We start from the raw sequence: 15,500 nt of genomic DNA, 5'->3' as shown, positions 1-15,500 counted from the left end.
TTGTGATCCTGGGTCTGATAGAAAAAGCGAGACTGCCCACCACCGAACTCCAGAGCTTGAGGCCTCTATTCATGTTGGTGGACTGTTGCATCTCTACCTCTTCCCTCCCCCCCTACCCCCAAAGTGTCTTCCTTCCCTAAGTATGGGGGGGGGGGTTTCTTCATATTTACCTAGTAATAACATGCTATGGCCATTTAGTGGTGGATAGGGAACATCACCGCTGTAGTCCTAGATCAGAAACTTCATGATAGTCCAGCCCAAACCAGCTACCTGTCATATATCCAAACAAACTCCCCAAAACGGGTCTTGTTTAATCAAAATGAAAGTCGCATGAACAATTTGGCAGGTATTGGGAGTCACACCCTCATTCTCTCCTTCTGTTTTGTTTTTAGAAGTTGGCAAGAAAATGGAAGGCCGGCGGCACAAAAGAAGTTACCATTGCCATTGAGAAAGGGTAGGATGATGTCTTCAAAAATCAGATTAGTCTCCATAGTAATGGTAATACACAGGGGCATAGCCAGCATTTTGATTTTATTGGAAGGTACGGCAACGCATTTCTTCCTCCCCACCCCCTAGCTGCCACATCTTACCTTTAGTTGTGATGTCCAATCCTCCTCAGCTGATGAGAACTGCCCCAGAGCAGAGGGGGAGGGGGGGGGGGCTTTTTACCAGCTGGCACACCTCGCACATGCTCAGTTCATGGTATTGGCAGCTGTTGACTGCTGTATAGGTAGCACTGGGGCAAATTGGGTAGCGGATCTCGTTATCTGGTGGGGACTGGCCATCCCCACTAGCCGTTCAACACATACTCTAGTTGTGAAGGGGACCCTACCCCATGGCTAAGCCACTGGTGCTACTGTTGATTTGTAAGGTTGTATGTCTCACACTTTGGCTTTTCCTGGTTAAGAAGCAGCAACACTGCCAGCTTTTGATACCAACTAGAGAATGGCACAGTAATGGGTACCCACAATTTAACTTCTGACGTACCCCTTTTATTGCTGGCTATGTATTTGCTGATATCCTGATGATGTGTTTCTCTTTACCTTCCTGGACTATGCACTGTTGGGTTGCATTGATGTATACTTTGCGTTCCATGTTTTCTATTGGCTGCTTGACCAATAAAAATTATTTTTAAAAAACCAAACTGCGGAATGGGGACAGAGACAAACTTTGTCCCCATGTCATTCTCTAAAAACCTGAGCCTAGTATCAATATGTTAAAACGTAACACATTCTTTTACACACATCTTTACGCATATATCTTCCTCCTCTGTGAAGCCAAGGAATCCTTTGATAATACACTTCATTTCCTAGCAGGGATTATTGAGGATCTGAGTGCGTGGACATTGTCAAGTTTAAGGAAGTTCTTTCAAATCGAAGACTAAGCGACTGAATTGCATGATTTAAAAACTGCAGAAGCTGCCTTTGGATTTAAATGAACATCATTTGTGGCTTGTCTGCCTTTACCATACCCTACCATATCGTTTCTTATACCCTGCAAATTTCAACAAGGATTCATTGCGTTTCACAATAAGCTTCTTGAACATAGAGTTTAGTTACAATAGATTCCTATGCCGTAGATGAATGTAGCAATGTGAGGATTACAAAGAGAAGAGATGTGTCTTTAACGGTTTTCTGAAGTGACAATAAGAAGGTGGTTGACGTAAGCGTATTGGTAGGTTATTCCAAATCTTGGAACCTTGAAATGGAATGGTAGCTTTGAATTTTTTTTTTTCTTTTTTTCTGATGAACTTGATTGGGAGAGGGGAAAAGAAGTTTAAAATGTTAAGTTATTGAATTATAGGAGCTCATGACCTTAATACCAGATACTTGTCTAGTGGAGTTCTCTCCATATATGGCCTTATAGACCATACATGCTATCTTGAACTGAATAATTTTTTTCATTGGTAACCAATGTAACACCAATAGTGAATTAACTCTCTCAAAATGATTCGGTTGAAAGATTAATCTGGCTGCTGTATTTTGAAGAAGTTGCAGTCTCATATTCCTTTTCAATGGTGATACAGTACACTGAGTTACAGTAGTCCAAATATGGGATTAAAATAGCCTGTACAACTATCTTAAAGCTGGTCTGATCTAGAACCGGTCTTATTTTTCTTAATTGTTTAAGCCTGAAGAAAAATTTCTTGTCCAAGGCGTTGATCTAGTCATCAAAGTTTAGATAAGAATTGAGAGAGAGCAAACATCAAAAGTCCTAGGCATCAATCGTTGAGTTTCGCTCCTGTGGCCAGCACTAGTTCTGTATTTGGCAGTGAATTATAGTCGCCAAATCAGAGTACCTTAGTCTTCAATTTGTTAAGTTTAAGGAAGTTCTTCAGTGTCCACGCACTCGGATCTTCAATAATCCTCGCTAAGAAATTAAGTGGACTATCAAAGGATTCCTTGGCTTCAGAGAGGAGGAAGATATCACCTGCGTAAGAGAATGTGTGAACCTGAGGAAAGGAGAGATTCTTACCCAAGGCTCTTAAATACATGTTGAACAGGGAAGGTGACGGAGGAGAGCCTTGTGGCACACCACAGAAAGCATTCCAATTTCATGACTTCTTGCTTCCCTTTCTTACCTCGTATGTTCTGTTCCCTAGGAACTCTAAGAACCATTTCAATACCGTTCCATGTAAGCCTAATTTACCCAATTTTAAGAAGTAGTTGTGAATGGTCTACTGCAGGGGTAGGCAATCCGGTCCTCAAGAGCCAGAGCCAGGTCAAGTTTTCAGGATATCCACAATGAATATGTATGAGATGGATTTGCATGCACTGCCTCCTTGAGATGCAAATCTATCTTATGCATATTTATTGTGGATATCCTGAAAACCTGACCTGGCTCCGGCTCTCGAGGACCGGAATTGCCTACCTCTGGTCTACTGCATCAAACACAGCTGAAATGTCAAACTGCAGTAGGTCAGTCTGTTTATCTTAGATAAGATTTTGCCTTAGATGTTAGTTCCAGTAAAAGTGATTCTGTACTATGCAAAGCCCTGAAGCCATGTTGTGAACTATGAAATCCATCTGCCAGATTTAAAAAGTCAGATAGTTGTGCTTTAACACAGGATTCTAGTAATTTGTCAGGCCATGGTATTCTTGATGTGGCAACAAGGGTCTTGTCTGCTGATCAACCTCTTACCATCTGCAACATCCTTCCATAATATTATGCCCAGCTGCTCAACCATCTGTTATTGCAACAGATTCATCCATTGTTGCTGGCATGAAGGAGTATTTACAGTATTTAATAAGGAAATAAGAATAGCCTTACTGGGTCGGACCAATGGTTCATCAAGCCCAGTAGCCTGTTATCATGGTGGCCAATCCAGGTCACTAGTACCTGGCCAAAACCCAAAGAGTAGCAACATTCCATGCTACCGATCCAGGGCAAGCAGTGGCGTCCCCCCATGTCTTTCTCAATAACAGACTATGGACTTTTCCTCCAGGAACTTGTCCAAACCTTTCTAGACACTTGCTTATATCCCTGCTTATCTACTACACTGCATAGGTTCTCTTTTATACCCTTGTCCAAAAGACAATCCAATTATCTTCCTAGATAACGTAGAACCAAAGGCAGCTGAATCTTATGGAAATGTACCAAATCAGATCAAAATGGAAGGCTCTATTTGTGATTATAAACTGTTCTACAGAATATTGTCCCACCCCCACGAGCCAAACTTCAGTTCTTTCGCAAAACCTTACAAACCATTGTTTTTCATCGCTTTTTAGGCAATAGCTCTAATGATTGTTAATGGATCTTTCTTTGTGATCTAATTATATAAACCGAATTGAGCTCCTATTTTTAGGAGATGATCCGGTATATAAGACTAAGAATTAGATTAGTGTCATTCTCTACCAACTGACACCAGCTGCTAGCAATGGATATCCATTAGTGCCCATTGGGTTAATTACTGTGCCTTAATTAAAATTCATGTAAATCTATTTTACTAGGCATTAACCTACCAAGTATTTATAGCATAGTAACAGATAAAGACATAAACGGTCCATCCAGTCTGCCCATTTGGGTTTATTTAAATGTTGTAGAAGTGCTTTGACTTTATTATACAAAATCTGTTAATAACATACTAATCGAGACCTGGCCCTACTCTTTCTACAGGTTCAAGGTATCTTTGCACCTGTACGGGCTGTTCTGGCAATTGCCCAAAGCAGGGGTGGGGAACGAGGGCCGCAATCCAGTCAGGTTTTCAGGATTTCTCCAAGGAATATGCATGAGATCTATTTGCATACAATGGAGATAGATCTCATGCATATTCCTTGGAGTAATCCTGAAAACCTGACTGGATTGTGGCTCTTGTTCCCCACCCCTGACCCAGTGTTGTTGTTTTTGGGGTTTTTAAAAAAATAACAGTGTGCCTAGTTAGCCCAGGTGCATAGGTTGTGCCTATTTTTAAACCAAACAGGAGAACCACCTCTACCAAATGACCATCCACACGCACACAGGGAAGATGACCTAAAAATGCTGCAATACTTATATTGGAATCAAAAGTGACACAGTGATCTCTGCCAATTTTTTTTCACTTTTGTATTAGTGCATGTATCGGCATTTGGAACCAAAAGTGACAAGCTCTCACAGACCATTGTTCGGTTTTGTTTCAAGATATTCTACACTCCATTTTTACCATTGGTAGTTACACTGTTCAAACTAGTTGACAGAAGTACATCAAGACTCCTGGTAGAGGCCAGATGGCCAAAACACGTTTGTGGCATTTGACTTTAAATAAAGCAGTCTCTCAAACTGTGTGCCCCGAAGAGGTTGTAGGTATTCCACAAGAGATTCCAGAATTTTACTGTACTGTATTTTTTTTTTCTTTGTGTATTAATTTCAATCTTAATTACCAAGCATAACGTGAACGGAAAGCAAAATTGGTCATATAAAATGTTCCAACATTATAACAATAGCAAGTAAACAAAATACATTTAGACTAATTAAGCTCAAGTCCTCTAATTGGATCCAATATGTTATAATCTAGTGAGACAATACAAGAAATATCTTACTTTGGAATCAAGATTGGCTAAGGCATTTGAGTTGTGACATATAAACTATCAAAACAGGGCTCAAGCTTGTTCTTTTTCCAAACGGGATAGAGACAAAAAGGTTGTCATCTGGCTTGGTTCATAAAAGACATATTTACCGTATTTGCCGGCGTATAAGACGACTGGGCGTATAAGACGACCCCCCCAACTTTTACAGTTAAAATATAGAGTTTGTTATATACTCGCCGTATAAGACTACCCCTTCTTCCGATTCGCGACCCCCCCCCCCAAGCCGGCAAAAACAGCTTTGCACCGCAGGCCCAGCCGCCCAAGACGAGTCGGAGGCCCCTACCCGCCGCATCCTGCATGTGGGCAGACTCAGCACAAACGCTGCTGATGGCCCCAATCGACACGCTGACCTCCCCGCGCACGCTGACCATCTTCTCTCTGCCTGCACTTTCCCCGCGGCCCTCTTCGGCGACTCAGCAGGGGCAGCGATCAAGACAGGCTGCAAACGTCGGGACCTTCCCTCTCTGAGTCCCGCCTATTTTGTTTCAACTTCCTGTTTCCGCATAGGCGAGACTCACAGAGGGAATGACCGCCTGTCTTGATCGCCCGAGGCTGGGAGGAACAGAAGATTTCTGCAAACACCATCGGGGCAGAAAATTTAACGGGTCCATCTCGCCGGTCCTGTGCGGACCGGCAGGAATTTTCGGCGGACCGACACCGGTCCGCGGACCGGCGGTTGAAGAACTGTGATGTAAACAGTACCCGGCGTATAAGACGACCCCCGACTTTGGGGAGGATTTTAAGGTACTGAAAAGTCGTCTTATACGCCGGCAAATACGGTAACTGCTTTGACACGCAGCTCCTGATTGGATAAGGCCCAACTTAGTGCAGGAAGAGGCGGTCAGAACGTACCACGAGTGATTTCCTGCACTCGCGGCGCTCCGGCTGCTCTCTTCTGTCTCTCCCGCTGTCCTCTCCTTGTCGGCAGTTCGCGGTCGGAAAATACCGCGAATGACCGGGACCGCGAATCGCTGACCGCGAATGACTGGGGCAACACTGTACTTCCAACTGTACTGTATTTTTTTAAAATTCCCTTCATAAGTTTAAATTAGAATTGATAACATGTACATCACCTAAAACCAAACAGCAGAAAATGTACAAGGTGCAGGAATTTTTAGTCAATAAAAAGTTTAAAAGTCATAAAAACATTAATAACTATTACAAAAATTAAAAATTATTAATCCAAAGATTGGTTCTTGATGTAAAGAATACCGGACCCGACACGGTCTGTGTTTCGAAAAACACTTCTTCGTCAGGGATCCGATGGGGAAAATGTAATGTAAAATGTGAAGTGTAGAACATGTGCTAGAGAATGACACGGAGACAAATTTTTCCCCGTCCTAAGGGAACTCATTTTCCTGTCCCGGCGAGTTCTTTTCCTGTCCCTGCCTCATTCCTGCAAGCTTCAGTCCTCATCTGCACAAGCCTCAAACACTTTAAAATCATAAGTAGCGACATTCTAGTGCTCAGATTGTGATGTCATAATGTCTCATTCCACCAATGCCTAAGCTCTGTCCTCACCTGCACAAGCCTCAGACACTTTAAAATCATAAGCAGCAACATTCTAGAGCTCAGATTGTGATGTCATAATGCCTCATTCCGCCAATGCCTAAGCTCTGTCCTCACCTGCACAAGCCTCAGACACTTTAAAATCATAAGTAGCAACATTCTAGAGCTGATTGTGATGTCATAATGCCTCATTCCACCAATGCCTAAGCTCTGTCCTCACCTGCACAAGCCTCAGACACTTTAAAATCATAAGCAGCAACATTCTAGAGCTCAGATTGTGATGTCATAATGCCTCATTCCACCAATGCCTAAGCTCCGTTCTCATCCGCACAAGCCTCAAACACTTTAAAATTCTAAGTGTTTGAGGCTTGTGCAGTTAAGGCAGATCTTACAGTAATGGGGCAGAGACAGTGACAGTGACAAAACTCACGGGGACGGGGGAAAATTTCTCCCCGTGTCATTCGCTATACCAATGGTGAACCGGTGCCAGTAGTGAAAGTGTACAAAAAAATGGCGTGGTGAAGAAGCCATACGAAGTGGAAAAATGTAATGCTTACATCTGCATCCCTGACTGACGGATCTCAAAGCACCGCCTAATACACTAACGGACTCCAAGCAAAACTGGCATGCCACTGCAAGCATCACACAATCTACCAATCACTCCAAACAAAATCAAAGGTACTATACTCAAAACACTCCTACTCCCTGCAAAACTTATCAGTAACACCCATCGGACAAAAAAACCCTCCATACCTCAATGAGGCACTAACCCGCAAACATATGAACATAAGAATTGCCGCTGCTGGGTCAGACCAGTGGTCCATCGTACCCAGCGGCGGCCCCTAGACCAAAGACCAGTGCTCTAAATGAGCCCAGCCTCACCTGCGTACTTTCCAGTTGAGCAGGAACTTGTCCAACTTTGTCTTGAATCCCTGGAGGGTGTTTTACCCTATAACAGACTCTGGAAGAGCGTTCCAGTTTTCTGCCACTCTCTGGGTGAAGAAGAACTTCCTTACGTTTGTACGAAATCCATCTCCTTTCAACTTTAGAGAGTGCCCTCTCGTTCTCCCTTCCTTGGAGAGGATGAACAACCTGTCTTTATTCCTTAAGTCTATTCCTTTCAGCATCTTGAATGTTTCGATCATGTCCCCTCTCAATCTCCTCTTTTCGAGGGAGAAGAGGCTCAGTTTCTCTAATCTCTCGCTGTACGACAACTCCTCCAGCCCGTTAACCATTTTAATCACTCTTCTCTGGACCCTTTCGAATAGTACCGTGTCCTTCTTCATGTATGGCGATCAGTGCTGGACACAGTATTCCAGGTGAGGGTGCACCATGGGCCGGTATAGCAGCATGATAACCTTGTCTGATCTGTTTGTGATCCTCTTCTTTATAATTCCTAGCATTCTGTTCACCCTTTTCGCCGCCGCCGCACATTGCGTGGAAGGCTTCATCGACTTGTCGATCAGAACTCCCAAGTCTCTTTCCTGGGAGGTGTCTCCAAGTACCGCCCTGGACATCCTGTATTTGTGCATGAGATTTGTTACCTACATGCATCAATTTACATTTATCCATGTTGAACTTCATCTGCCATATCGATGCCCATTTCTTGAGCCTGATTATGTCACGTTGCAGATCTTCGCAATCCCCCTGTGTCTTCATTACTCTGAATAACTGCGTATCGTCCGCAAATTTAATCACCTCACTCGTCGTACAGATCATTTATAAAGATGTTGAAGAGCACGGGTCCAAGCACCGACTCCTGCGGCACCCCACTGGTGACGCTCTTCCAGTCCGAGTATTGTCTATTTACCCCCACTCTCTGTTTCCTATGCTCCAGCCAGTTTTTAACCCTCGATTCCATGGCTTGCAATTTTTCGAAGTAGTCGTTCATGTGGAACCTTGTCGAATGCCTTCTGAAAATCCAGATATACAATGTCGACTGAGTTGCCCTTGTCTATCTGCCTGTTTACTCCCTCGAAGAAGTGCAGCAAGTTCGTCAAATAAGATCTACCTTTTGCTGAAACCATGCTGGCTGGTCCTCATCAGCCCGTGTCCGTCAAGGTGATCAATGATGCGGTCCTTTATCAGCGCCTCTACCATCTTTCCCGGTACCGAGGTCAGACTCACCGGTCTGTAGTTTCCCAGGTCCCCCCTCGAACCTTTTTTGAAGATCGGCATAACATTCGCCACCTTCCAGTCCTCCGGAATCTTTCCCAATTTGATTGACAGGTTGGCTACTAGTTGAAGCAGTTTAGTTATAGTCCCTTTCAGTTCCTTGATGACCCTTGGATGGATGCCATCCGGTCCCAGGGATTTATTGCTATGCCTGCATCCTCTTCTAGACTGACCATCAACCCTGTCAGTTTCCCGTCTTCATTTCCAGCATATAGCCAGATGGGTTCCAGTATGCTGTGTACATCCTCTTCGATAAATACAGACGCAAAAAATGTGTTCAGTTTTTCAGCGATTGCTTTGTCCTCCTTTAGCACTCCCTTCATTCTATGGTCATCCAATGGTCCCACTTCCTTCGCGGGTTGTTTCCCCTTAATACGGCTTGGAAGTTTTTCGCCTCATTGGCTATTTTTTAATTGTAGTCTCTTTTGGCCCCTTTTACCGCCTTTATGGCACCTGCGTTGATGTTGTTTGTGCTTATTCTAGTTTTCGTCCGTTTTTGACCTTTTCCATTCCTTAAATGAAGTTTTCTTGTCTCTGATCGCTTCCTTAACCTCTACAGTGAGCCACTCCGGTTCTTTGTTCTTTTTCTTCTTGGATCCCTTGTTGATATGCAGTATATAGAGATTTTGCGCCTCGGTGACCGTGTCCTTAAAAAGGGACCAAGCGTGCTCTAGCATTTTTACAGTGCTTATCCTCTTTTTAATCTTCTTCCCCACCATGCGTCTCATCTCCTCGTAATTTCCTTTTCGGAAGTTCAGTGCCGTGGCCGTCGTTCTGGACCAATGTTTTGCCTCTGCATCCAGGTCGAAGTGGATCATATTGTGATCGCTGTTTCCCAGTGTCCCTTCTACTTCTACACCTTGTGCCGGTCCTCGCAGTCCATTTAGAATTAAGTCCAGAATTGAATTTCCTCTTGTATTTTATTCTACCTTTATGTTAAGCTATGTCCATTCAGTAAATGAGGTAATTTAAACCACCATATGTCTGTTGGAAAATACTGAAACTTTTCAAACACCCTTTGACTACCAAGCCTGCATCTCCAAATCTGTATGCTATGACTATACTGTAAAAGCTGAAATTCGTACTTCTATGTCCACCAAGTTTTTGTATTTCCCACAAAAGTTTATACTGTGAATGTACTCTTGTAACCTGTTCAGTGCTCCTTTGGGAAGACGGGCTAAATAAATAAATAGTGTCTATGACAAATAAAGGGTGTTAAAGAAAAATAAGCAGCCGATTTTAGAAACCAAACAGAGCAAAAGTAAAACCAAGCTGGGTGTAAACTGTGGACTAAAGGCAGGCTGTAATGTTAATATTAATGATGGTGAACCATGTGTAAAAGGATAGATGCACTCCTAAAATAAATGTGGGTGCACTACTGAGAGAAACGCATAGATAGTAACATAGTAGATGACGGCAGATAAAGACCCGAATGGTCCATCCAGTCTGCCCAACCTGATTCAATTTAAATTTAAATTTTTTCTTCTTAGCTATTTCTGGGCAAGAATCCAAAGCTCTACCCGGTACTGTGCTTAAGTTCCAACTACTGAAGTCTCCGTCAAAGCTCACTCCAGCCCATCTACACCCTCCCAGCCACTGAAGCCCTCCCCAGCCCATCCTCCACCAAAAGGCCATATACAGACACAGACCGTGCAAGTCTGCCCAGTTCTTCAATATTTACTATTCATAACATAGATATTCAAGAACCATATGGATAAAAGCATCGAAAAGGTTGACAAGGACAGATTTTTCAATTTGAAAGAAACCACAAGAACAAGGGGTCACTCGATGAAATTGAAGGGGGACAGGTTTAGAACAAACGCAAGGAAATTCTTTTTCACACAGAGGGTGGTGGACACATGGAACACCCTTCCGGAGGCCGTGATAAGAAATAGCACAGTACAGGGTTTCAAGGAAGACCTGGATAGGTTCCTGGAGGACAAAGGGATTGAGGGGTACAGATAAGAGCAGTGGAAGGTTTAGAGATAAGTGTAGAGGTAGGTATAAAATTAGTCAGGGACCGCTGCTCAGGCAATATGCCTGATGGGCTGCCGCGTGAGCGGACCGCTGGGCTGGATGGACCTCTGGTCTGCCCCGGCGGAGGCGACTACTTATGTACTTAATACAAACAAAAATGAAAGACAATTAAAATGTAGACAAATGGAGAGTGGCTTGTACACTGAAAAAGGCATTCAGGGAATATACTAGGAATCACACTCGCTATTATGCTAAAAAAAAGACAGAGAAGTAAACATGCCTCTCACGCTGTTAACAGTTAAGGTGTCAGCATGAAATATGAAAAATGCTAGACCCGATAGCCAAAAATATACCTATTGGGGGAGAAAAAAAAGGGGGATAGAGGAAAAAAGATTATTGTAATTATACATATACAAGTGTTTACGCCCGTTACATTAACGGGTGCTAGAGTAGAGGTGTCTTGTCTTTCTTTCTCCTTGGCTGCTTTCTACATTCAGGCTCAACAATTGTCCCTTTCTTTTTTTTTTTTTTATTCTTTATTAAGTTTTTCAACTACAATTGTGCAACAAATGATTCACAAATATGGATAATTAAAAACAAGCACAATGGAACTTGCAATTATATTATCCCCACCCTCCCACCTGACATACAAGTAAAATAAAACCTTAATAAAACTATTCATGAAATCCCTAAATCAAATTCCCATTCCATTTCTTCCCCCCTGGATGTGTATGTTTACATGTCTATAAAATAAAACTCATTTATTCCTCCTTACAAAATTTAGCCAATGGCTCCCAAACATCCATAAAACTCTTGTAATGGCCCCATTGTATGGCCACGCAACGCTCCATTTTAAAAGTATAACACAAGAGATTCCCACCAGAATGTGTAGCTCAACCTATCCCAGTTTTTCCAGTTTCTTAAAATGAGTTGCATGGCAACCCCTGTCATTACAAAAAGTAGCTTATTATTTCTCGCAAAATAATTGTCCCTTTCTATTCCCTCCCTCCTTCCTTCCTATGTCCTTAGTGTCCCCAGTGTTTCCTTCCTGTGCCCCTTCCCTTGTCCTTAGTGCCCCCAGTGCTCCTTCCTGTCCCCCCTCACTGCCTTCCAGCCTTTGTCCCACTCCCTCCCCCAAAGCTAGCCAGCCTACCTCCCGCCCTATCTGCTGCGCTAAAGCCAGCCTGCCTGCCTCCCTCTAGCGCCGAAGCCTGCCCCCCCCCCCCGTACCAGCCTCCACTGCTGCTACCTACCGTCTGGCCTACCACCACTTCAAACATCCCCCCCTTATGCTGCCGCCCGCCGCAACTAAACCAAAGGGAAAAGGGTCTGCTGCACACAAATCGCCGCAGGCTCCAGTTGAACGTGTCTAACACTGTCACAGAGCTACAGATCACGGAGGCAAGGATCACAAAGTTGTAAGTGCGCATGCGCATAGATGTACATCACATATGCAAGAGTCCATCAATGTTATGAGCGTCTGTGTGCGTAAGGATACAAACACCCATACAAGCAGCATTCTTTGACATGATTGGTCCTTGAAAACTAACAGCAAGTTAATTTTAGGGGTTTTTTAATGCAATAATTATAACATAAGAATTTATTTCTATACTGCCATTACTGTAAAGTTCAATGCGGTTTACAAAAGACTAGGTACGAAATTATCTTAACTTGAGCAACAAAGCAATCGATGCTTTGCTACCCTTTGGATCTTCATATCTTTTCAAACTTGGATTTTCAACTCTGACAGAAATTAAATTGGGAAAAAAAGAGAAAAGTTGCAGATAGTGGATGATGAACAAGCTGCATTTCGAGTTAATTTGCACTCAAAAACAAGCACATCCATCGCATTGATTAGCAATTCTATTCTATCTACTTTATTTTCACCGTTGTTACAATTACCTTAATGAACTCAACCCAGATAAAACTAAATTCATCCTCCTCGAAAATGACAAAGTCCCAACCATAACCAATTTAGAACTCAACTCAATCAACTATCCCATCCAAACCACCATAAAACTACTAGGAATGACAATAGACAGATGCTGTACTGTGCAACCGCAAATAAATAAAACAATACAGAAATCCTTCGCCGTCATGAGAAACCTGAGACAAGTCCGGAAATTCTTTGAAAGAACCCAATTCCAGCTTATAGTGCAATCCCTAATCCTAGGACTGCTAGACTACTGCAACATCCTCTACCTCCCCTGCCCTGCCACTATGACCAAGCAACTACAAACAATCCAAAATACAGCTCTGAGACTCATCTACTCATTGAGGAAACATGATCAAATCACAGAAGCTTACATCAACTCACACTGGCTACCAATCCAATAAAAAATACTATTTAAATTCTACTGCATGTTATTTAAAATCCTAAATGGAAACAGCCCATCCTACCTAAACAACCGCCTCAACCAAGCAACATCAACCAGACATAGAAAAACGCACTCCCCATTCACACCTCCCCCGATCAAAGAAGTAAAACGGACAAAACAATACGATGGCCTCCTAGCCACTCAAGCCACAAATCTCCAACCTACTGATAACCACCCCAGACTACACGATTTTCAGAAAAGATATATAAAAACTATACTCTTCAAGAAATTCCTGAAACAGTCCTAACTTCACCTGCTCTTCACAACTCTAGAAATGACAAATGATCTACTCTTTACAACTCTAGACATGACAATTGTTCTTCCATTGTAACCCCCGTTTATAAATCTTTTGTAATCCGCCTTGAACTGCAAGGCAATGGCGGAATAGAAATCTCTAATGTAATGTAACTTTAAATAAATAATGCTCTCATTTAATTTTTTGTTGGTTTTGCAATTTTATAATTTCAATTTTAATGTGCCGTGAAAAACATTTGCTCCGTTTAGTGTGCCAGAGCTAAAGAAAAGTTTGAGAGACACTGGCATAAAGTATCGCAACACTTTTTGGTCATCTTCACTAGGTTTGTGTAGGCCTGTTTTTAAAGCAGCCCTTTTTTTTCTTTTGCAGATAGGTATTCATAGCTGGCAGTGTACATGATGGTGCTCTGCTTCCCTGGCACACCTGTCTGTGTATACCACATAAAAATAGGAATTATATTAGGTAACCATAACGCATTTCTATGTTTTTCTATCCCTGGGCTATTTTCTTTTACAAATCCCTACTTGAGCTAGTAAAAGGTTCATCACCCAACACTCCCCTCCTTTTCCTGAAGAGGTCACGAGTTCTTGTTTCTGCTTGGCCTTCAGCCTCTCCTGACTGCTTAACCTTAACCCTTAGCCCGGCAGAAGTTATTACTCTCTGTACACACAGAGCAGCTGCTCATTAACAAAATCTATTTCAAGTGCCACGATCTTGGCCACTCTCAGTTCCACTGGCAGAGGGCAAGCTATGGACTTTGGTTAGCAAGATGTATGGGCTAGCATTCTTAACCTCGCCAAGTTTCATAGAGGCCTGGCTGTGCGTTATCTGATGCACGGAACTGGTTCCTGTTTTCCCTAAGAAAAATAGAATTTAATGGCTGAGCAGGCACTAGGATAAAGCCAGGCTTACATCCGTCTGTTTGGGTTGAGTGGGCAACGGGGCGAGCCTAATGCTTGCGCAGTATGCTTCTGGTAGGTCCAGTTGCCTGCTGCGGTAATTTGGCTGAAACTTCCACAATCCTGTCTGACCCTTGGTGGGGGGGGGGGTCTGCGGAACCTATATGCACTAAGCTTTGCAAAACAATTTTTGGGGGACGCTCTTATGAAATAACCAGGTTTTGAGCATGAGCCAACTGAGCACAAAGCCTCCTGTAAATAGCAGTGCCCAGGAGCAAGGCTCATGTATAAACCTGCCACTGTTGCTGGGATCCGTAAATACGTTTTGGTTCAACCCAGCCTAATTAAAAACAAAAACCGAACAAACTGAGTTGAGGTGTACTAGAATGCAACAATATGTACAAAAGTTTTGCAATAGCAAGTGATATGTTCAAATATATGCATGAACCTGGGTTCCACTACGCAAAAGTCCGGGGAATTCAATTGTAAAATAAAAATTGCTTACCGAAACGCTTAGTTTCCACCGTCTCCTTCGAAGTAGTCCCCTTGAGAATGTATACACTTATCCGTCCGTATTCACAGTTTCAGAAATCGCAGTTTCGATTATTCATGGTTTTTAGCTTGCATAGAGAAATCGCTGATTTCCAGCACTTTCTTCACTGTTTTGCCTCTCCTTCGGGAACAGGCCAGGTCTCCCACCATGTTATTCGCGGTTTCACCATATTCACAATGGTTTTTAATAGAAAACAGTGAATAACGTATAAGAACATAAGAACATAAGCAGTGCCTCCGCCGGGTCAGACCATAGGTCCATCCTGCCCAGCAGTCCGCTCCCGCGGCGGCCCAAACAGGTCACGACCTGTCCAAATCACCAGAAGGGGCCCCCATGCCACCTTGGTTTCCTATTGAGTCCTATCTTCCCATCAAAGTCCTAGCCCTCCGGTCTTGCACATGCACGACCTGGTTGGGTTTCTATACTTATTTTCTGGTTAGCTTTCTCAGTATCCCACGATCCCTTTATCCCTCAGGAATCCGTCCAATCCCTGTTTGAATCCCTGTACCGTACTCTGCCCAATCACGTCCTCCGGTAGCGCATTCCAAGTGTCCACGACCCTTTGGGTGAAAAAAAACTTCCTTGCATTCGTTTTGAACCTATCTCCCTTCAGTTTCTCCGAATGCCCCCTCGTACCTGTTGTCCCCTTCAGCCTGAAGAATCTGTCCCTATCCACCCTCTCTATGCCCC

The 15,500-nt window shown here is 43.2% G+C and overlaps 1 protein-coding gene across 4 annotated transcripts in view; it reads left to right on the top strand.

Annotated features, from left to right (window-relative positions):
• Positions 1–15,500, top strand: part of LOC117365935 (nesprin-2-like) — a 55,968-nt gene that overhangs the window by 38,256 nt on the left and 2,212 nt on the right. For all 4 annotated transcript variants that reach the window (XM_033956900.1, XM_033956896.1, XM_033956898.1 and 1 more), the window contains one exon: positions 393–454. In XM_033956900.1, coding sequence (XP_033812791.1) covers positions 393–454 — 62 coding nt within the window. The remainder of the gene's footprint in view (positions 1–392; positions 455–15,500) is intronic.

This window comes from Geotrypetes seraphini, chromosome 8 (genome assembly GCF_902459505.1).
Source record: "Geotrypetes seraphini chromosome 8, aGeoSer1.1, whole genome shotgun sequence".
Classification (NCBI taxonomy): Eukaryota; Metazoa; Chordata; class Amphibia; order Gymnophiona; family Dermophiidae; genus Geotrypetes; species Geotrypetes seraphini.
This window is presented reverse-complemented; position numbering and strand designations above follow the sequence as displayed.